Here is a 24,428-nt window from a genome sequence, read left to right on the forward strand (position 1 = left end):
CAGCCAAGCAGCAGTTTTCTGAGGCGATGCGGCAGTCTCAGACATGCACGTTTATCCCGTTTGCTTCTCTTTGGTCACAAGAACTCTACTTCAGGAAGCCGTTTTTGCTCCTAAACTATCACTTCGAGCTAGGACTACAGGACACAGGTATTAAGTCTCCACTCGATATATCAGTAGTTTGCACTTAAAACGCCAGGGAAAAGAACAACAAAGTAATAGGAGTTTGGTCTCGTATCCCTAATGTAGGCAGACACTTGGAAGCAGGACCGCGCTCCAACCCTGGGAAGACAACATGGCCAGGGGTTAGGCACCCAGCAGGAGGATCCAGCTTGATGTTTAAAAGGTAAGATGGCACTTAAGTGAGCCCCTTTTCTTAGGGTTAAACCTCGTGTACATATAGAAGATATAATAAGAAGATTCAAATATAGGCAACGTTTTCTGTGAAGTAACTGCAAATTGATGCATAAATAAATGCCTCTGTTACAGCAAGCTGACATTTCCATTGTAAGGATATAGAGTTGAACTTCAGGATGTATTTTAGAGACTGTGTTTAATCACTGGAAGCAAACTGTCATCTGAGATTTTCAGGACACAGTATGGATAAGAGATACTGACCTGAAGGAGTTCTGAAATGGAGAGGCTTCCTTTTATATCTAAGGGTATTGTAAACAGCTGGGTTGAACAGAGTACAAAAAGCATTACCTAAGGCTGTGCTACCGATTCTTCACAGAAGTAACTGGTTCACTGGGTAGAACTAACAGTTACAAGACTCCTAGGAAGCAGATTTTCAGGAAATATGGCAGTAATAACTATCACCATTTCCATTCAAGCCTCTTTGTATAATAAAGTTGACATATGCAAGCATAGGCAAGAAATGTTTTCTAACATGCTTGTTTTGTGGGGTTTTTTTTCCCCACACAGAATTGATTCTGAAGCAATTGCATCAATTTATAATAATTTCTAAAGTTTCTAGGAAGGATGTGTACAAACACGTTTGATTGCTGTGCTGTGAAACATCTGAAAAACTAGAACTAGATTGAAAATAAAACCATAAACTAATGACCACCAGCTTCCTTAACATTCAATTGCTGACAGTCCAGTAACTTCAGTGTGGTAAAAGAGTGGTTAAAAAGAAGTAACCTCACCTTCTCCAGTAGGGACCATTCATATGGAAGATGAACTCAAATCCAGCATTTTGGCTAAAATGTTGGGTCTTCAGTAGCAATGAAAAACTCCTCAGAGCTTACATACATAGAATATATTTAAATGATGTGTATATCTATTAGTATTTTAAAAGCAGAAAATAGACACTTGAAAGTCACAGTAAAATGGACTACCATGGGGAATACAGCCAGTCAGATATATGAAATACAGTAGTCAGATACTCAAAACAGCGTTCTGATTAAGAAATATAATAACTTTTTCAAAAAAGGTGAGAAATAGCTACCAAAAAAAATTAGAAACAGGTCTCTTCCAGCTCTTTTTCCTCTCATTGACCTTTCTGAAGTATTTTTGTACTTTCAAGCAGAATTATTAACACACTTTAAGTTGTTTTGTACTGCTGAAGACACAGCACTGTAGGATGATTTTTCACATTCCGTATGCTGCTCAGTTGTTTTGATGACACACTCTACTGTTGCTTTCTTCTCAAGCATGAGTATGTTGGATTCTGCTTTACACGCACACACAAAAATCACACAAAGATATTCATTCAAAATTTTTAATAAAATAAATTCAAATACATCTTGTTCTCTGCCCGTAATTGTATTGTTAAATATAAAAGCAATAGATACTTTTAAGAAACCAGAAAAAAAAAATGAGTCATAAAAGTTGGATTGAGATCCATAACTCAAAGTCCAGTCTGTCCATTTTTTCAAAACAAAGCAAATTGATCACATAATCCACCGGTTCATTTAATACAACCATTACCAATTCTTAAAGGACACTGCTAAAAATATTGCAATAAATAAATAACTTATATCACATAAGTCAATGCTTTACAGCTTCCCAATTCAAGTGAATAAAATCAGGAGTACCAATGCAAATTATGTATAAATGAGTCTGAACAATAACTCTCTCTGCAAGGAACTGCAGGAGAAAAAGTGAAATAGTCTATTGCATACCATACTTTAGAAATAACACATACACACATATACAGACTCTAATATAATCTTCATTTTCCTCTCCAAATGCCTAAATGGTCCATATGCCTAAGTAGATAAGTGCAGCAGCATGCAGTCCTGTCTGTCACCACGTTTTAAGGTAGGGACAGACCTGTTTACAAGAGCCAGTCCTTCAAAGTAGGTCACATACTCAAAGCCTTCAATAAACTGAGTTGAGAACATTAAGCTCTACAGAAAAAGGTACAGAAATGCCTTGTAAGATTACATGCTAACTGCCTTAAGATCTCTTCTAGCACTTGTCACTGTACAAGTTTTCCAATCTTATTTGTGTAGTTAAAGATTTTATTTTAGACTAGAATGCATGCAAAGAAACTGGTTTCTAAATTGCAAGATTACCGATGATGTTAAATACATCTCGCCATTTGTTACTGAAGAGGCTCACAAAGCTCCTATATGTACCCACACGAAGATACATGCTTTGTTCTTAGCATACAGAAAACTCGTACAAAAGGCAAAAAGAAAAGACGGTTCAGTTGGGGTCTAACAAGTTCAGCTTCAACAGAGTTGGCAAGTAGTCAAATAAGAAAACTGTTCCATTTTATTCAAATAAGTTTAATCCATGTAAATGTTAAGGAAGAACAGATGTCTAACTAGTAGCTTAGAAAGCAATATAATCATGTGTTTAACTCCTGGAACGGTGATAAAGCCGAACAACTAACAGCTTGGAACCCGGATCAAATGTGGGTGTCATTTTAAAACTGTGCAATTCTTAACGTTTATCTAATGAAGCCTATAAGATTAAGTGCAAAAAATGTTTATCGCTAACTAATGTTTATTATGATCTGTCTCCTACTTTGACTCCAGGAAATTAACCACACTTTGGCAAATAAAATTAAGTTGTCCGATAACAGCAGTGCCACAGTATCATACATATTTCACTTCAAGTAATTTATTCACCAATATAACTTTGACATTAAAGCTTAAAAAAGTTCAGTTGAGGCGCAAGAATTGTTTCATAAGTTCATACGTGGTGAAAGCCACAGCCTGGGAAGGGATACAACGAATGTAATTCAGTGAGAGACCACGGTACAATCCTCTTCGTATTCCATGTTGTTGATACACGTATTTCAGTGTCTGCACCATTGTACTGGAAAAACAGAAACTGGAATCATTATTGAAGGTACATATTTGATAGTCAGAATCACTTTATTTATAAATATAAAACATGCTTTCACTTGGTTCTTAAAAGCAACATATGGAAAAACACGTGACCCCATATAGCAGAGCATGACAATCATTTTAGGACTCATAAGACAGTCAGAGCTTCTGCAAGAAATTTGGGCTCAAAGGCTGGAAACTGGAAAGAGTGGTGGAATTCCATCTAAAGAATACCGGAATGAATACGTATTACTGGAATAAATTCTACTGGAATGAAGCATATAACTAAAAAACTGCAAGAACTCCAACTGCAATCAGTGTGTGCAACATTACTGTAATAGAGGTTAATCAAGCAGGTTAAATAAAGTAGTATTACATAAAATAATACTGAGATTCCGCTCCATTAAATGTATCATTTCAGTGGCAGCAGGTAGTTTGTCCCTTAGGAATCCTAGTGATGCTAAGGATCAGTTAGTTGAGTAAAAATATACATAACGATTTTTCATATACAGTATTAGTAACAACACAAAAGCACACTTTGATTTTTGTGTTTATTTTTGTCCAATTGTGGAAACAGAGCATCTCACTAAAAGCATGAAGAAATCAACAGCACAGCAACTGGGTTGTTTGTTTGTTTGTTTGTTTGTTTGTCTTCAAGAATTTAACATCACTCGGGTATCTATAAATTCAGTTACTAAAGATGAAAAGAAAAAACTTACAGGCACTTTTCAGAGTCTGGGAGAACTGCTCCTAACTGCATTCGCCTGCGAGTTACATCAAGGGGGTATCTACAGAGAAGATATTTGAACAGCAGTTCAACCAGATGTGTGATGACCATGTGAATATCATTGTGTTTTTGTTCTTTTTTAATTTAAATATGTATATTATATATAAAGAAGTCCATCTGCAACCTCCCAGCTCACTTTTCAGCGAATCAGGAATTCGGCTTAGATTCTCAACACAGCTGAAAGTTCTCCAAAAAGGGAGACTCCCCCTATACAACCAAAACCGGCAAATGAGATCTCTTAATATATTCCATTTGGCACGAGAAAGGAAGACACATGAAGATCAGATGAGAGTATAAAGCTGTACGACACTGGAGGGAGAAAACGCCTGAATGAAAAATAAAATTAACAGTTTAGAGATTAACAGAAAATGTAAGCTACATATGTAATGTAATGCAATGCAGTGTGTGATATAGTGAAAAACTGATGCCACAGAAGTCTACCAAATTGATTTGATTTGTGGCCAAAAGAAAACATGGCAAGGACAGTATGAGAATGGAGGGAATGGGCAAAGCAATAACAAAGTATCGCCAAACACAATATCTTAGGCTTTCTTTTTTCAATTCTTAGACTTTGCAGGTTATACCATCTTAAAATATACTGGAATAATACAGTTATGCAAATGATGTTAATAGTCCAAATTTCATAGCATGCCGAACAAGATTCCAGCTGACTTTAGTTTTGTCTGTTTGCTTTAATTGACTCATTGCATTTATCTTTAAAGCCCCTGAGGATTAAATAGATATTTATTAAGTGAAACAACATGAAATAACTGAACCGCAGCCTCTGACTGAAAAAAACCTTATTGACACTAGACTTGTTATAAAGATCATATTCTCAGACAAAACACTTTTTTTTTTCTAAAACAAACATCTATATAAAAAAATAACAATCAATACCCCAACTTACGATATCGTCTGAGCTATTGCTCCAGCTATGCCACCACACAGCAGATTTATGTGTGTTTTCAAAACTAAGACATCGGGATTATCTAAGGAAGGCCGTCCAAGCAAGTTAGGTGCTTGAGCAAGTCCAATGCTCTTTAAGGTACCAAAGGTAAAAAAAGAAAAACCTAAAAGGAAATTTAATTTTATGTACTTTCACAAAAGAGGAAAATATTTGTTGATGTACTTATCATAGTCATAAACAAAAAGCTGCCATTACAAAAATAAATTATTTTCCAATCCTATCAGAAGATTTTCTTAAGTAAGAGAATCAGATAAATAATACTTAGAGCTTTTCCATAATTTCTGTCCAAACTAATTACCGCTTACAATTAGCATTAAAAGAGTGCTTTAATTAATCTCAACTGTGGCTTTTACATTACTGGTTTGCTGTTAAAAGTAACCCCTAAGATCTGTTTAACTGAAAAACATGTCTCATTGACTAAAGATGCGTGTTTTTTCAGCAGTCATTTCTGATGTTCCTCCATCCCATATCACCCACTGCTTTAGCTTGGCTAAGTATTTATACAGAAGTCTCCAGGAGATGGAGCCAATAGAGAGCCTCTAAGACTCCACCATGTACAGGGCTGTGGCCCCTTATGGATTTATGCAGAGTGACAACCTGAACACTTTTTGGGGGGTAAATATGGGGAGCAGAAGAGAGAACTACTACTTTATCTCTTTCACTCTTAATTCCAAGTCTCAGAAAACCTGAGTTTTGCTTACTGAAGGCACTTCAACACACACTGATCAATTTAGACCAAACACCCACAAACGCTTCTAGTGGCCTCCCCTCTCAGTTCAGTAAAATGCAAAAGCCTTGGTTTTAATGCAAGCTACTTAATTTGACGTGCAAATATATTAAGCAAAATTAGCAGTGCACATAAATGCTGTGTGCTGTTTTTAACTTACCCGCATATGGAGCCATTCCTACAACAGTTGGCATCAGCCCTCTGTAGAACCCACTAAAACCACCTTCCTTTGAAAGAAAAATACACTCACGTTTGTGGCAAGAAATAGAACAAATGTCTTAAGCTACACAACTGCTTCACATCATCAATCTGACTAGCATCATGTAGCAACAAGGAGCTAACAGCAAGCTGCATTTCTCGTGTCCGAAGAATTGATGGGACAACTACCTAGCTCTATAGGAGATACAGAAGGGAAAATGGAAAAAAAAATCTACACCTGACATCATAACCTCAGAGACATTTCTGCATTACACATATCCCTCCTCCCCAGATACTTTGGTAACATTTCTATGTGCTACTGAAAAACAGCTTTTCTTTGTTTTCATCTCCCACTTATATCAGTCTTAGCTAAATCTTAGCAGCCAAAGTAGAAGGAAGCATCCAGATCATTTTTTACATTAAGTTCAGTGTGCACGCAGTGAACTCATTTTCCACCTGGTAACTAATTTCAGTGCAGTGCAACATCATTTAAAGAGAATACTTTGCTTTGATAGGACTGAAGATTAAAAGAAAAAATACCTTTGTGTAAATCATCTTGAATGCATGGATAATTCCCATGTACTTGTGTTCCCCTTTTACTTGGAATGCCAGACGAACTCTAACCATATCAAGAGGGTAAGTACAAATCACTGCTGTAATACCTTTATTAAAAACAAAAACAAAACAAGCAAACAAAACTCACCTACACCTTATCTGTTTCTAGGATTATTTTGAAAATCAGAATTTCCTTTTGTGGCAGTGAATGTTATTACATTCTGCTATTGCATACACCCATTATTTTGTTGAAAAAATACTTGAACACCCACTTATCAAACAGGATCCTCAGCAACACACAAAGAGTTTATATTTCTACTTGGTGTTCACTGAAGCTGCAGGCTTATGCCTTGATTCTTCTCCAGAGTTACAGGCTTAACTGTTTCACATAAGCAGTCTTCTTTATAGCCCACAAACATATGGTTAGTCAAGTGCATCAGTGTTTACTGGACTGCAACCACAAAATCTAATCCTACATTACCTAGTAAATAAACAAAGCACCATTAATATGGTTAATTTCCAACAACTTGTGTCAAAATTCAAATATGTGATTACTGGATATATTTATCTACAGCACCTGAAAATACAGTATTTTAAGTCAATTTGGGAGCCTAGTCATGAAGAGTACTGAACTGCATTGCATTGCTGTATTTTTATAGTTCACATTACACGACCTGTTTTAAAACTAAAACAGCTATTTCGAGACTTAACAAGATATTTAAAAAAAAAAAAAAAAAAAACCCCAAATCTTAGGAATCAACTTATCATCTTGTAAACATACCTCCAGTACAAAGAATAACTCCTCTAACAGTTACCTGAACACTAAGTCCTTCCTACAGCTAGTCTTTGAATTAAGCCACTTGATTACGGACAGATTATATGGAGGGAATGGTTAAAACAGCATTATTAAAAACAGATTATTTTCTGGTGTTGTAACACTGGAAATGATAAAAATGAAACTGAGAAAAAGAGAGAAAGAAAGCAAAAGCACTTGTGATTCACATTCTGCTTTCTAGCAGCAACTGCTCTTCCACATCTAAAGAACACTATTAATTGATCCTACAGAAGATGAGCAACTTCTGAGCGCTGGTAGGAAACTGCACTTCCTCTGAAGTTTTAATAGTCTGTTATAATCGTATCTCTTTTTGTATGTGTATGATTTCCCCCCTCTCACATACGGTCAGGAGAAAGCCACAACAGGAAGGAGACAAAACTGAAACAAAGTTTTATAAAAACAACAGCAGTTTCAGTAAAGAGCGCTAACTTGCATATCTGGAGAGAGAACGATCAACTGCTGAACAGTGGAAGGAGGATCTGACATAAAACATCAACATCAGATGGGGGTTAGGGAAAAAAACCAAAAACAACTTCAACTGAGTTTGTGTCTTTCTGGAGTATCCTACCAGTAACATTTATTCTAGAAGACAAAAAACATCATCTTAGATATTTTGGACCGTCCCTCTGAACAGATAAAGCAAGCAACTGCAGCTGATTTCTGATGCAGTCTCACTCATGGGATTCAAAAGCTGGAAGCTGCAAAACACCAGAGCAATCTTAGGACTGTTTCCACCGACCTATGTTATTAAACTCAACCCTCGCAGCCTTTTCCCAAGGAATTTTCCAAGATGTCCATAAGTACTGTAAAATTGGCAATTCAAGCAATTTCAGTAAAAAGGTGGGAAAAAAAAGATAAAAGAAGAGGCTTTTATGGAGCTTAAAGAGTTCACAGGAATGTTATCCTAATACAAAACACAAACTGATTCCCCTTCTTTTTTCCAGTCATGCACTGATAAGCACCCAGGAATATTCTCTGTACAAAGACAAGCAAAGAGACCGAGCAGAAGTACTAATAGTCAACACTAAGTCCAAAAACAGCACAAGTGAGAAAAAAATCAGACAAGACTGAAAGAAGTCATATCCAGTAAACAAGACCTTTAAATAGGACTCGTTTTTTTCACTTTACATTAAAAGTGTGTAGTGCTGGATTCTGGAGAGGAAAAGAAAAGATTTCTAGTCTTTGCAGTTTGAAAAAGCTACAAAACATGCTTCCTGAAGCAACTCAGAGTTGCATGGTACTGCTTACTGTTCATAAGAGCTAAATGCTCCAGGAAGGGTCCAGACTTCCTTTGAGGCTCAGGAAAGACATTATCTCTCTGTGAGGAACAGTAGTCAGGTTTGGGGAAGTTTACAAAAAACAGTAATCTCATCTCTACTCCCTAAAGACTATGACTTAACAGAAGACAGACCAGAACACCTTAAGGCTGAATCCCTCTCCCAGGGAAACAATGTTTTCCAGCTAATCTATCTAGAAATCTCTCCCACGGTTGGTTTAACAGGTCAGAATTGGAAGTCTCTGCCCAGTTCAGAGACACATACAGCAAATCCCATCTTTATCTGAAATCTCATCTGAAATAATCATAACAGGACAAACACCATTCCTCCTCCTGTAAGGTACCACTTCTTTAAATACAGCAACTTTTTCATTGCAAATGTTGACTCAGAAGTATCTACCGCACTGAAGTCAAGAAATTGTCAGGGAGAGAACATTTTAGTTGATCACTTCTTCAAGCACCCCTGACCACCCCTGGGGACAAGATACTGGGTTGCACAAACTCTCACTGAGGCTAAGCATAAATGAAGCACAGCAGGTATTAGACTGTCCACACTTTGCAAGTTGACAATGAGATGAGCTGTACAGGCAAATAGCTGTCTCACAATTTCCCTACTATTCCTCCATTTTCTGCCTTTGAAATAAAAAAATAGAATAGCTAGGGCAAGGAAATAACAAGTGAAACAAGTTTACAAAGAACAGGTACTGCAAATATATTTGATGTGTGTGTTTTTCTGAACTCTACATAGACCAAATTAGTACTACCAAGTTATTCTGAGGTACGCAGTTTCAAACGCTATAAACAAAAGTCACAGCCTTCAACTGCAGGAGACATATTCCTTCACAAGTATGAAAGAGATTAATTTATCAAGAAAGCGTGTTCCATAAAAAACAAAGCTTCACGAACTATATGAAGACGGAAAAAGCTGATGACAAAAAACATGCATCAGACAGGTGGAAGAACTGCATGATTTACAAGTCCAGGTATGTCTAGGCACTTAATACCTAACTGTATTTCTTGCTAAATCACACCTGAAAAAGTAGACCCAGATCGTTTTAAAATATTGACTCAATTAAATGACTTATTTACATCCTATTTAAAATTGACATTGCATCATTCTCCTAATCTAGAACATTTTCCAATCGCATTTATTAAGTAAAACAAAACCAAACAACCTACCACCAGGCTTCCTATATTAGGGTCTTTGTTAGTTCGTTTGTGTGTTTTGGTTTGCAGGCTTTTTTTTTTTTTTCTGGTTAATCAAGTGCAGGGGAAAAAATGGGCACTTCTGTATTTTACTTCACATTTTTCACTAGGAAAATTGAAAGATTCAGATTTGCAAAGTCGTTCCGCAATACAAGCATTATTTGACTACCTGTTTCCTAGACCCCCCTATCATCTATGATTTCTCTGTCTTCTCAGCCCTGTCTTTGCTTAAAAGCAGTTATGAGTAATTTATCTGTTAATGAGGTGTTACAGCTGAAATTTGAATCACACAAGACCCAGGAAATTCAGAGTTGAAGTTTCCCCAGTAACTTCAGCTCGGCCTCCTTAAATGTATGCATTACAATAGGTTCTTCTCGACTCTCATTCCACTACCTCCCCGCCTTGCCTTTCCCTGTGGATAAGCCTTTGATCCCATTTATCAGTTACAAAAGATACCTAAAAGTTTCCCACCATTTTGAAGCTGATTCGGGTCTGCTGACTGTTAGCAATGTTGGAAAAACCGACACAAGCAAGATTTAAGTAACTGTATCATACACTCAAATGAATGCAGCCAGCTGTGTGGCTGGGCACAACAAAAAAATATGACACAAGAGCTAGCCATTTTCAGCTGCACAGTGTTACCTCTTGTGAAACTGTAAAGATCTCTCCACCAACACTAAGGTGCATGAAGCACGTTCTCCTCTAGTCATTTAAACACGTAAGAAACAAAATAATACACCCTTACATGGGGGCTGAAGCAAGAAATATCCCTAGCTGCATTTAAAAGTCTTCTCATCTTGTTTGCAATTCCAGAGAACTTTTATACCTAAGATTCTGGACTCTGTGCTCTTCTTGGTGACTCCTTCTTCCCATGTATCTTGCTGGAATACAGACCCTCCTTATCTATATACTAATGCTACCTGGTAAACAAATACCTTAGTAATACTCAGTGATGCCATAATATACTATACCTGTGTGCTATATTCTGCTATATTCATTTTCACTGCACACCTATGTCTAGCTCAGACTACTGAGTATAATGTACCACATTAATCCTGTCATTTGATCATGGTTACCAGACAGCAATGTATATTGATTTTACTTCTGTCACTCTAACCACACAAAACTGATTTAACTAGAAAGATACTCAAAACTACACCAGATCCTATGGTGGAATGAATGGAATCTATGGAATGAATTCCTGCATGTCAACACTGACAGAGTTCACTGATTTTTCAAAGTTTTCCTAGATTTTAAGATCTCTGAATTGCCTCTTTTTGTTCTCTTTCCCTTTCCTCAGATGGCATGCAAAACAAAATACTTCCACATCTCTTTCTAGTTTAACTAATAGTAGCATTTGTTTTTTCCATTCTCCTCCTCAAAAAGAAACTACATTTTCATACATCACAACTAAGGAAGAACAGTCAATGGTCAGTATGTATAAAGACTGCTTTACAATGTAAAAACAAATACGAAGAACCACCCTGACTAAAAATTTGCTCACTACTATTTAACTTCCTCTGTTTACTCTGAGCTACCTTGGCTGAGAAATGACCAGCAGGAGAAAAACAGACTCGTATAACCACTTTTATTACTGGCAGTTTACAATCATTTTTTTCCTGTTGCTACTGCACAAATTCCTACGTCACATGTCAAAAATATAAACATTTCTGGGAAATCCAAAGAATCTCTCAACTTTTCTGGGTTTATGTTCAACCTAACAGCAATGACTGAGAGGCTGATGAGCCAATTCTGCTCAAACCTCCATCTTTGTTCTTCATCCTGATGAGACTGGATTGGTCACTTTTCACAAGCCACAATGAACACCACAAATATCACAGCAGGGAATTCAGTGTTGGAACAACTTTAAAGAATACGCATTTTTCAGTTAGATAACTGTTACATTAATCATTTACGAGTGTTTTTACTTAATGCAAATTTGCAAAAGGTAGACCTGAAAACTTATTCAATCATCCTCTAAATAAATATTGACTTTTCAGTGAGACAGTGTCTGAAATGCAAGTACAAAGCTATACCTGCCATGGATCCAGCCATCAATCGATGCACATGCCCTGAAATTCCAAGGTGCTTCTTTATTACCTACAAAATATGGAACATTTATGATAGTTTTATATAAGAAAATACAGGGAAACGCATCACAGCATTTTACTAGCACACGAATGCAAACTCTGCAGCTCCTACAAGTTTACAACTCTACAAATTCAAACCAGAGCACTTAATCACTGCTAAAAGCTTACTGAAAATATCAGTTGGTACCAGTTTCTTACTAAGAGCACCAAAGGAACAACATTCCTCCAGCAAGGCAGAACAATCAGTTGAAGTGATTTGTACTTCAGAAGCTCGTTGATTGCATATCAAGTTATTAACCTGGTTCAACCAAGACAAACTGAATACTATCTCTTTCACATTACAGGGTGCAAAGAACGCTGAGCAAAGCTTAAGAATTACACTTTGATAAGAAAAACTGCTCTCTCGTGCAGAGCACATGAAATTTACCCTAATAAAGAAACTTGTATGACTTCAATTGGATTAAAAATAAAAGTAAAATAAACAAAGAGGGAGAACGAACAAGTATTTGAGAACAAGAACTTCCTAAAATACACAAAGCCTTGCAAGAAAGAAACCAGCTTTCAGACTTACATCAAATAACTTAGAAATTTTAAGAAGTGGTTAATCTTATGATGAATCATTCCTAGGATCATTTCATTTGTTCTTTCTTAAAGAACTGTTTTGTTGGTTTTGTTTTTGCCTTTTAAACTCTCCTACAAAGCATCTTTAAGGTTTGTTAATTAATAGATAAAAGAAAGTGCTATTAAGTTAAATGATTTCTTGATATTTGTGGATTCATATTGATCTTGATATTTGTGGATCATCTCCTTATAAAGCATATCACATACTCTTTTGTTCAACACAGCATAAAACAAGCACAATGTTTTGATCAACAGCATTTATAATTACACCACATGAAAGAACATACCAAGCTCACTGCAGTTAGCTCTTTGTATCACTCTGCTGGAATTTGCTCTTTTGGAAAAGGAATCCCAATCTGAAACCTACTGTCTAGTAAAGGTTTTACTGTTTACTTCACTAGGTACTAAATTTGTCCTTTCAAGTATGAAATTGCTCGTAACAGTAACATTGCACCTTTCACCATGTATATGCTTAAAAACACAGCCATGCTAACATGTGACATTTCACAAATGTTGCAGGGATTTATTATGAATGCATTATGAAAGAGTAAATGTGTGAGAACAGAAAGGAACATGCACATTTTGCAGGCCCCTGAAATAAGCACATCTTTTCTTCCAGCTCATTTTTATCTATGCTGACAGTCATTTCTCACGTCAAACATAACAGTCATTTAGCCAGACAGACTTGCAAGTTACAGATATACTACCCACCAGATACTAAGAATTCTAATGCAGTATAATAAACACTAAAGAGCTTACATTTTCTATTTTGTTCCTACTTCATCTGCAAAGCATTATTTTTAGCAGCACAACTGCAAACTTAATTCTATATATATATATATATATATGCACACACATAGGCACACATACAATATACAATACAAAGCTACAAAAACTGTTGGGAATTTTGTTTTCCTTAAGCAATACTTCAGGCAGTTTCACTGCTGCCCTGACATTGTAAAGGTTAGATTCAGATAAAATCGAGTGACCTTAGAGAAGACGTGCAGAGAAATAAAACACACAGAAGTTTCAGTGTTAGTTTTTATCACTTAAAAAATGTCTGTATTCACTGTCACCAGTAGGAAGAAAAAAAGAAAACAAAATAAATTCCACTACCTTTTTGTATTGGTCAAAGGCCATAAATTGAATTGCACCATATGGAAAGATTCTAATCATCATTGCCCCATTTCCTTTATACAGCCCAAGGTAACCTTCCTTTTTGGGGACAGCACACAGCGTAGAAAACACTCCTGTCAGCAATGCAAAAAGAGATATTCAACAATTACATTGAGGGGAAAAAAAATCAAGCAAGAATTACTGACTACAGGAAAGTATGCACAGAAATAAAGCCCAACCTCATTGCTCATGTAACGACAGAGAGTGGAAAATGCACTTTTCCATGCCCAGCCATTAACAGAAGGAAGAGGTTTAAGGTTAAGTTATTACCAACCTCCCCACCCCTCAGACTCAGTGAGCTTTCTGAATTCCTGCATCTCAAGTCCCACGCTGACCCAGACTACAAGCAATCCTACTGCAGATGATAGTATTCACACCCAAAAGCTACAGCCAGCAACAGAAGCAAGCTGAGTTACATTTCACTTAAACCAAAAATCAATTTAAAATAAAAATGTAAAATAATGGGCAAACGTTCAATTGTTGTTACATGCCAAATAAGAAAGTAGATACCATCACTGAGGAAATTAATTGAACAACTCTCAGACTCTCATTATTTACAACTTTGGCATTTTACACTTAGTGTCCCAGAGACGTGCTAAGAAGCAGCAATCCTACTCCCTCTTAACAGGCATGAATCCAAGATCACACAAAGTCAGGTCAAAACCTACAGCTTTATGATGAGCGTATTTTTAACTACACACACATGCTATCTAACTGACATTTTGGGGTTTTTTTGCCTTTCTTCTCTCAAAGAAAGGAACAAACAATAACAGTAGATCAGTTTTCACATTCATCCACAGCTACTTAGTAACAGTAGAGCTTAACCTGAAAAAGCTTAAACATTTCTTCTTTTAAGGCAAAAAAGACAAAAAAGGCCGATGATCAGCTTCCATTTAGAAATTAAATCAAGTAAACGTCAGTTTCAGAGGTCCTAAGAATACAATATGAAACCTATCTTTAGGTTCAGGTTATTACACTCCCCTAAAAATGCTTATGCTGTGACTAGAATTGATGAGTTACTGTTTTTATTTCTTACAGCACATGCTGAGATCCACATGCCATGAACTCCACAGAGCAAGGGCAGGAATCAGATACAGTGAGGCTGTGATGAACGAACCTACTCTCCCTCTGCACTAACAGGTATGCCATCTATGTAACTTTCTTCTTTGCTAACATGTAACAAGAACACTTGAGTGAAACACATTTCTAATGATCAAAATCATACATAGCACCGTGTGTAGGAACAAATCTAAGACCGAGCTTGCCAGTGATGGCACCATACCAACTAAACAGACAATAATATTAAAATATTAGTCAAACCAATTATTTCAGCCTTCAGTTGTCAGGCTGAAGATGTAAACGCACACTTGTGTGACTGTATTAGCAAGCTGTCAAGTGCCTCTTGTCTCCCTTCTTGGTACAGCAACAGTAATGTGCCACCCTTGTATTTCATTTCAATGTTTGTTTTTCCAGCCTTTAAAATATGATCTTTAAATTAAAAACTTCTACATTTGATTACATGTAAGAAATTAACTAAATCAGAAACATTTTTTTCTTGATACACACTTGAGTTTCTGAACATAAGTTAGAACATATTTGAAGAACATATGACATAAAATATCTCCAATATTACGCACAAGAGGGCACTGTTACAGCCCCGCAGAGACTAGTTCTGAACATGCTGCCAGTTCTGAGTTTCTTTTCTCACCGTGATGCAACAAAGATGCTGAACACAGATCACCCCATGCAAAGCACAAGTCCGCTTTTCGACATGGATCAATCACACTTCTGCCTGCAGCAGTAAGTGCAGGAGTCTTGCAGGGCTCAGCAGTCACAGCTCTGTAAACACCAGTGCCTCTGCAAGGACTTTCACGCTCTGAAAAGTACCTGTTCCCACAAGCCGTGCACACTAGTACCACCTGTAAGGACTGCGGGTTACCAGCAGTGGCAGCTTTTACACAGACAATCCTGAGCTTGAACCTCTGATCACCAATCTCCTGCTGACTTCAGTAAGAGGAGGATCAAGCTGTAGCTCTTATGCAGTATCAAGGATTATTCTAACATCTCTAACTTGGCAACCGATATCACTTGTACAGGCTCAGTGCCTCCTATTTAAGGGTGTTCCTCAAACACTGCTGTGTTTTTTAACACAATGTATGGCAAAGGGACCTGCTCACTGGAAACAACCTACTGTCTGATCAGCACTTCTCTTTATCACAGTCGGATCAGGTAATAAATCAACAAATCTACGTGACACATACCACACTTTAAAAATGCTGATGACACAGGCAGCAGCCATCTTACCAAGGTGTTTGTAATGGTGGTTATGAGCCTGCAGCAAGATCTTCACTCGATCCAGTGGTGCAGTGGTTGTTTTGGCACAGCATCCTGCAACACCTTTCCAAAGGGAGAGAAAAACCAATGGGATGCCAAAGCCTTTTGACTCAGCAGATAAATAAGGGACTTTTAGAAGCTATTTTTAAATGGAGTAGGTAAAGGAGAAACATAATTACTAAGTCGAGAAAGCCCCAATTAGGAGCAAAAGTCCCCTATTAAAAGTATGTTACACGACTCCGCAAGCTCGACTGAAAATCAGCACCATCTGCTTCAGCACGACCACACAGCCACGAATTGGCCGCTCAGGTCCCAGCAGTAAGTTCCAGAGAAAGCTGCCGAAGAACATCGCCTGCTTCCTCCGTGCCAGCCCGAGCGGCGTGCAGGCACTGCAGCTCCCCAGAGCGGCACGCTGCGTCTGCACGTTCCCCCGGGACTCCCGGCTGAAAGCGAGAGCCGCAGCTATGAGCGGCATCACGAGAAAGCCTGAAATAAACCTCATGCCTCCTCGCCACATTACAAGACACCTGGACAACACCCCGCAGGGAGAACACGACGCGCTTCTGCTGCAAGGGGTTGGCGGCGTGGTTTGCCGTACGGCTTGGCTTCCTTCGCACCACCGCAGCCTGACAGCCGCCAGCTCTCGGGGCACCGACAAGCGGGCTGCCCCGGCGTCACAGCGGCGGCTCGGGGCCTTTGCACACACACTTTGCAGCTACGCCGGCCTCTCACCGATTCCGAAACGCATGCAAACCACCCGCCTGCAAAAAGCTAAGCACGTTAGGGGCGAAGAGAACAATACATTTAAACAATCCCATGCTTCCCAAGGTCACGCAGCCCCGGGAGGAGCGTTGCGGAACCCTGACGTAGAAGCGGCCCTGCCCCAGCCGGCCCGCAGGACGGGCCCAGCGCCGGGCAGCGGAGGGCCCGCACCCACCTCCGGCGATGAAGGAGCGCAGCCAGTAGAAGTCGCGGCGCGCCGGGCCCGGAGGCAGCGCGGCGCCGGGCCCCGCCGCCGCCGGGGAGGCCATGGGGCAGCGGCGGTTCCCTCAGGCGGCGAGCGGGCAGCGCATGGCGCCGCGCGGGGCCGCCGCCGCGGAGCGAGGGCGGAGCTGGGGCCGGCCGGCACCCTCCCTGAGGCCGCGCCGCGCCGAGCCACGGCCGGGCCGCCGGGCCGCGCTGCGGCGCCTGCCGATCGCGTCAGAGGCTGCGAGGCGGACCGCGGGAACTGCGCCTCGGATCGGCCGGACCGTGAGGCTCGGGCACGTGGCAGGCGTTCTTGCAGCGTGTACGTGACCGCCTCGCCCCGCAGCGCGGCGCTTTCCCTAGGACCTCGTACCCTACGCGAGTGGAAACGTTCGGTGTCAGTGCGCAAGTTTCAGAACGCATCAGAAAGGGAAGCGAGTGCTGCAACAACGAAAGCAATCTGTTTCACAATCACCGTGATGAATACCAGAATCATCTCTGCAGATGTCAACGTTTTTCTTGGCGATTTTTCTGGCTGCCCACAATGCCTTTGCTGAGTACAACACGTGGGGCTTACCAGGAGATATTCACTTCAGCTTATTTTCAAAAGCTGATGACAGAAGTTGGTCCTCAGGTGAGGACACCGTACCTACACAGCGCTGCTCAGAAAGCCAACGCTGGCAGCTGCCAGTGCATCTTCTGCAACCATTGTGCTGCTCGTGCTTTTTGCCCCATCCTCATCGAGCCGAGTTTTAAGAGTTCAACATATCAAAATCCCTTTTTTAAAGGTCAGTCTTTCAATAAGAAGAAAACAGTAGATGCTTGCACAAGAAACTCATTCCCAAACGAATCTGCTGGAACATTTTTCTTTCTGCTTATGTCAAATTGCATTCAGCAGAAATTAGTATTTTTTTCCTTTAACAGGTTACATTCCTTAAAAATTAAATTTGTTGAAGCATTTGGAAAACTTTACTTTGTTCTGTTTGATCATTACTTTTTTGGGGAGTGGCTGCTACGATGCGCATTTTTTCCCAGTCATAAAAAGTACTTAACAAGGGTGTGCAAGGACTTCTCTTACTGGGAAAATCTGAAGCGTGTTCTCAGACTCAGCCTTCTTACATTGGTAATACACCAGGGAAACTCATCATTTTTGCTCAAGTTACCGTGTTTATTCTCTAATGTGAAAGCAACTATCCTGTGGGTTAAGTAACGAGGTTTATAGCCACTGTTGGTACAGTTTTACCCCAGCCAACTTGTATTCTTTTGGGAATCTGCTCAGGAGAAGGTCTCACTGAGGCACAATCATAACGCTTTGGCAACTCCAACTCTAATCTTCATTTCTGCTATCTACAGTTTTCTCACAGAAGTGTTGCAAGAGCACTAACATCTGAAAGTTAATTCTTGAGTTTCACCAGTCGCAATAAAGATCTGGCAACTGCATAAATGGCTGCTACTTTCAGCAGTGGTGTGGTATTTTGGAAGGATACTTTGTCAGACATTGTGATTTATGGAAGTGTGCACCATACACTTTTTAGGAGAGAAGTAAGAAGCTTGCATTGTGAAATTATGCAGAACATCTCAGAGATGCACTAACAGGAAGGAATTCAGCAGTGAACTTTGTGCATAGTCTAAAATATATATATATTTATTATTATTATTATTTTTAATAATTCAGCATTACTTGTTGTATGGGAAATTGGTAATCACAGCCTGAACCTCTGATTAATCAGCTGAGGCAAGTGTTGGGTCAGCTGTGGGAGCACAGGTGAGAGTAATTTAGCTGTGCTCCTGGAAGGAGTGGAGCTTGATGCCACATCCTCTAGACCTCATTTAAGGGCCAACCACCAAGGCAGCATCTCTTGGAGACTGCTCCCAGGTGGAGATTGCCTCAGTGTTTCCCAGTGAAGGTGTCCATATTGGCAAGTTTTTCCCTATAAATAACCTTTTGATTATCTGTTACCATCTTTGTATCATTCCACCTTATGCTTGTCTGTATTAAATGCTCTAGAATTCTATTCTGTTTTCTTGACCACCTACAGCAGTATTTTATATACATTCTCACTACTATTACTTCATCTTTTTATCTCGAAGTGCTTACACGCTTTACAAAATTTCTCTAGTGACTTGCTTGTATGACCCATTCTTAAAAGTTGTCAGCATATTTCATGTCACTCAGGTTTCACTTATATCTACTGTCATTCTTCCCAGACAGACTGATGGTATAACAGGGGAAGACATCAATGTCAGGATACTCAAGAGCACAGCTGCAAACTGGAAGAAAAATTCAAGTTGGTGGGTAATTTTATTTGTAAGTGTGATTTGTTGATGATTTTTTTTCATTGGTGTTGAAGATGCTTATTTTTATAACCATATTTCAAACATGTATCAATTTAAATTAACTATGAAGACTGGAGTTAGGTAAGCCACTGTGATGGCAGTTCATTCTGAAAAGAATGCTTCTGGGCCCTAGGGAAGTACTTGTTTCTACTTTATACTTGCTTTTGGTCTTTACTGGTTATTGATACAAACTGATTTCTGGATGGCTGTTCACTTGCTTCAGCTCACACCCAAAATCACCACCAGTCAAAAACTTCTTCCACACAAGACTTGATACAGTTTGAGGATTTGTTTTTTCCTTCTTTAAAAGTATAACTTGCAGACTAAAAGTAACTGAGCAATTCTCACTAACTTGCAACTGTGGCACCTTGATCTTCTTGGTAATCAGTAAATAAGGCAACGCTGCTTCCTAAGATGGAGTGAAACAAAAGCCAATGGTGACCACAGCACAGGCTGATCCTTGCTGACAAGGTGCAGTCCTGCAGCAGAACATGCTGAGCTGGGTGCTGGGAAACAGCTCTATCAGTAGCCACAGCAGATGGGCTGAGTAAATCCAGGGTTCACTCTCAGGGCAAATAAGGAACAGTGGGAGATAAGAACAGAAGATAAGTCTGAAGTTCATCCAGCAGCAAGGATCTAAGAGGAAACAAGATGAGACAAAAGATGAAGCCAGCACAACTACAGCATAGCTCAAAAAAAGAAGCGTTGGGCCCTGGGACTGGGTTGTGAGGTAGGGGCCATGGGTGTGGCTCGTCAGGCCATTAGGACCTGTTGGTGCAAACAGGGTCATAATAGTCTCTACCTCTGTCAGTGAGGTCTTCAAGGAGCAGAAATGTTTAACTCTTCAGTCAAGGAGTTGTCAAATGCAGCAGTGCCAAGTTTCTCAAGCTGAACTGGCAGCTGTCGTTCTTTCATGTGTGGGGAGGAGGTGTGTATTTCATGTGCTCTGGAACCAATTAATAGGACTTACTGCACAAGTGACTTGAAGGACCCATAAACGTCAGGCTGGTGCACAAAATGTTAGCTGCTCTCTTCACAGGCATAGTGTTTACTGCCAGACTGCATTTGTTGGCTAGGCACAGCAGTTATTCTGTTCTCATACACTGGACTTATACAAGGTCTTTGTCATGATCCCTTACTACATCCTTATCTGTGGGTTTGAGGCCCAAGATTTCCCAAGGAAAGTGAAAATAGGGGCAAGCTACTTTCCCAGTGAGGGCACTCCATCTGGCTTACAGCCTACTCTCAAGTTGTTGTTTTGAAGCGAACATGGCAAGCTTGGGCCATAGCTGGAAGACTTGTTTGCTGTCATCTATCAGCTGCAGGGCAAGAATATCCAATCAAAACTATTTAGATCAGATTCAATGGATCTGAATAAAAGTGAGGCAGAAGAGGAAACTGTAGTCTTTAAAAACAGTATTAACACTTTAACTATCTGTATTCAGCATGCTTCCAGATGTTAACTTACTTCCCGTGACTATCTCACAGGTAGATACTATCTACAGAACTCAGGCCAAGAAAGACTAAATGAGGAAGTCATTGGCAAAACCACAATTAGAATTCAAGAGTTTCTGCATTAAACACATGCTATTCAAGACTTCTCTTTCAGATACTGCCAACTGACAGTTCTGCAGGTGATTTATCTGTATTGCAGATACAAAGACATTAGAAGTGGTTGGCTTGTGCTCAGCTGGGCTTGCAGGCACGGCACCACATCAGTGCAGCATTCAGCTTCCAAGGACCTGTCTGGTCAGCAAGCAGGCCAACTGCCTTACTGCACCACAAAGTCAATAAATATGAGAAAGGCTTTGCTAGGAAGATGCTTTAAACTGTTTTGTAATTGAACAAGGAACCAGTTCTTATGTCTCAGCATATTTCCATTGTAATCTTTTGGCCCCAAAAGCAAACATAGATATGGAAAGATCCAATCTTTCCCTTATAGAACAGCTTATATGTCTTTGTGGTGTAATTCCTAGGGCTTTTGGTTTGTGAAAGGCTTAACTCAGGTTTGGCATCAGGCACATCTAGCCCTTTCTCACTGGATTGATAGCAGATGATCAGAGATCTGATCTAGATGACTCCACAGGAATGATTTCAGGCCAGCATTCCTGAAAAGCTCTGCTTTCAGTGTCAGATCACTAACAGGCCTGCATGGCTCTGGTCAGCTGTGTTTGGGGTCTCTGCACGTATGCTCTGTTCATGGACAAAGGACTTCTCTTCTTCTGCTCATACTCTGTCCAATCATTCACTTAGATTATGTCACGTGTTGTTTTCCCACTGGGTCCCTAGATCTGATTATAACCTGCTGTCTGACTTCTTGGTTTGGCCTCAGATCTGTCCCATCACCTGGAATTTCAGTGTCCATCAGGACTCCTGGATTTACCTGCTATCCTCAGACTGATCCTGTTTCCCTTGTGTGGGTACAACAGAACCAGGCACTGGTCAGTGCGGTCCTTGCCCCGCTGGTTGTGTGGCTGTGCTTGGCTCCCTGCTCCTCAAGGAGCAGCTGCCCTATGTGGCTCCCTGATGCTCAGTGCAGATTTCTTGTGCTAAAGATGACAGCAATGTGCTGTTACTAAAGGCATGCACATCTTATTCTTTAATACTTCAATGCCCAGTTGTATCTGTTCCACAGGTATCACTCTGATATTTCTTTGGATAAAAGCACAGATATGGTAGTCCTGTGTTAGGCTGAAAGTCTGCTTGTGACAGTCAGCAGCATATCTCTGGAAGAAAGCTGTCCGGGCTATTATCTAAAGATACTCCTCTGCCTTCCAGTAACGTATAGCTAAAATGGTCCTCTTGCACAGAATCACAGAATTATCAAGGTTGGAAAAGACCTAGAAGATCACCCAGTCCAAACATTCAATATTTTCCCATTACAGTTTTCTTGGGAAAAAAAAAATAGCATCTGTAATGTTGTGTAGCAGTGAGTTCTATGGTTTAACAGTGCACTCTATGAAAAAGTGGATGTTTGCTATACTGATATTTGATAAACTGACTTGATATCCTGTGCTTTAGAGTAACCTTGGAGAGTTTCATTGTTCCTTACACTTCTGGTGCCCTTATCACCTCTGTGCCTTTTCAGGTTGTACTTTGCTCCTCTTAAGCCATGTAGATGAGAACTGCACAATATATTCAATAGTAATGTTCCCTGTTTTTTCTCTCCTCCTTTTTCTAGTGATTCTTGACACTACTGAGCACACCAAGTTGTTTTGCAGAGCTATCTGTAATGGAACCAGGATCTCTATTTTGTATGGAAGTGGCTAATTCAGAGGCCTTGGTTTCCATCTTTGCTTCACTTTGCATTTTAACAAAAAAATTTCATCCACCATTCATGTTGCTCAGCCAGTGATTACTGTGAAATCTTGCTACAGGCTTACATTCAGCTTTTACTGTAGCAGACAAAGTACCTTTATGCTGCTGGGTAGGATCGTCCTGCTGCTCACCTTCCAGCTTGTTAGCATTGAGAAAGGCTACAAGCATCTGTTTGCGTTGGTGAGAGTGAACCAATGATAGTTCTAATTTGTCTCCTAGATTTTAGCGGAGTTCTGAATAGAGCAGTAGCAGTACATATTAGTATATGACAGGAGCAAGCAAACACTATGTTCTAACCAAACCTTTGCTATCTTGCTGGTTGCTTTCCTTTGAGTTACTTTTGTTTTGTTCAAGCCCACAGCTTGCAATGTATTCCCACCTTCCTAAGAACCACGCTCTGCTTATGTGGGCTTTTACCATCAAGTTCCAGTTCTCTTCCACTTACGCCATGTGCAGCACTTGGACAGCAATAGTTTTGACTTCTCAAATCATGCATTTTCTCACAAAAAGAGGTTGTTACCTCTTCTTTTTAGCAGTGCAGGCCTTCAGCATGACAGAGCCCTTGATATCCAACACTGCACACCAGTAATCTCTGGTTACAGCCAGAACAGAGAACGCCTGCACACAGTTTAAGTTAACAGCCAGAGAAAGCTGACTAGGCAAATGCTTGAAATTCAGGTGTGTGTGGGTTCACTTGAGTATATCTGAAGTGTCTGCGAGCTTGGCTAAGATTCCCAAATGGTCTTGCATTTTGACTGCAAGGAAAGGAAGGGGAGGAGAGCAGAGCAGAGGATGAAGTGAGGGAGGTGATGGGTAGCCCTGGCACTGAGCCACTGCCCACAGGAGCTGGCAGTGACAATAAGCTGCGTGCGCGTCTATGCTGCTGCCTCTTCTTTCTCGTGTGCGAATGAAAATAGCTAAAAAATGTGAGTGTTTGGAACATCCTTGTAGGAATGGAGAAGGGCAGAGCTGCTGCTCTCCTGCATAACGAAAAAGCCTCCCTGCAGACTCGCATCTGAATAGCTTGCTTCGCATTTTAAGTGCTTTGTAGTAAGCAGCGAGGGATTTAATAATGACACTTAAAAACCCTGAGCTGCTTGGGGGTATTGTTTCATAGATCTATTTCCAACATCTGTTCTCTGAAGGGACATCTGAGCGGACAGCAGATTGGTGGCTGCTTTGCGCCCTGACAAAAGGCTGCCGTGATAACGACTGGGGAAGAGGACGAGTGGTCCAGCCTTGATATTAAAGCATACTGCTCACCCCTTCCCTCGGGAAAGGAGCAGCAAAAACCACGGGTGGCTTTTAATGGAAGGGGTGGAGGTGAGGAGAGCAGGGCACGGTTTCCCCTCGCAGAAGGCCGGGGCGACCCAGCCGCGTTTCCCGCTGTTCGGTGCGCTGTCTCAGGGCTCTTCGGCCGCGAGCGGAGGACGGAGCGAAGCTCCCTCATCCAGCCGGAGCAACAACAACAAAAAATGGTGATTTCAGTGTCACCTCCTCAGCTGGAGACATCCAGGCGGAACGGACCACCCGCCTCCCTTCAGCACTCCTGGGGCGGCAGGAGCGCAGGATCCGTTCCTCCGGCCCGAAGCCCGCTCCGGGGTGCGCGGCGCTGCTGCCCGCTGCCCAGGGGCGGGCGGCGGGGAATCCCGCTCCTGCCGCGGGGATCCAGGGCGCGTTTTGCCGCCTGCCGGGAGGGCTCGGTGCGGCGAGCGCCCCGCCGAGCCGCCCCCTCCCCGCTCCCTCCCGGAGGG

At 40.6% G+C, this 24,428-nt stretch overlaps 1 protein-coding gene across 2 annotated transcripts; it reads right to left on the reverse strand.

Annotated features, from left to right (window-relative positions):
* Positions 1–1,708: 1,708 nt before the first annotated feature.
* SLC25A16 (solute carrier family 25 member 16) lies at positions 1,709–17,210 on the reverse strand. Of its 2 annotated transcripts, none has more exons than XM_072340561.1 (9): positions 16,991–17,210; positions 16,024–16,116; positions 13,660–13,793; positions 11,869–11,932; positions 6,501–6,622; positions 5,923–5,989; positions 4,976–5,138; positions 4,001–4,069; positions 1,709–3,270 (listed from the first exon to the last, which is right to left on the reverse strand). In XM_072340561.1, the coding sequence occupies exons 1-9, from the start codon at positions 17,082–17,084 to the stop codon at positions 3,114–3,116; spliced, it is 963 nt and encodes a 320-aa protein (XP_072196662.1). In that variant the 5' UTR covers positions 17,085–17,210; the 3' UTR covers positions 1,709–3,113. The 2 variants fall into 2 exon arrangements, with proteins under 2 accessions (XP_072196662.1, XP_072196664.1); XM_072340563.1 differs by lacking the exon at positions 16,991–17,210 and adding an exon at positions 16,581–16,782.
* Between the last annotated feature and the right edge of the window lie 7,218 nt (positions 17,211–24,428).

Source organism: Excalfactoria chinensis, chromosome 6 (genome assembly GCF_039878825.1).
Source record: "Excalfactoria chinensis isolate bCotChi1 chromosome 6, bCotChi1.hap2, whole genome shotgun sequence".
Classification (NCBI taxonomy): domain Eukaryota; kingdom Metazoa; phylum Chordata; class Aves; order Galliformes; family Phasianidae; genus Excalfactoria; species Excalfactoria chinensis.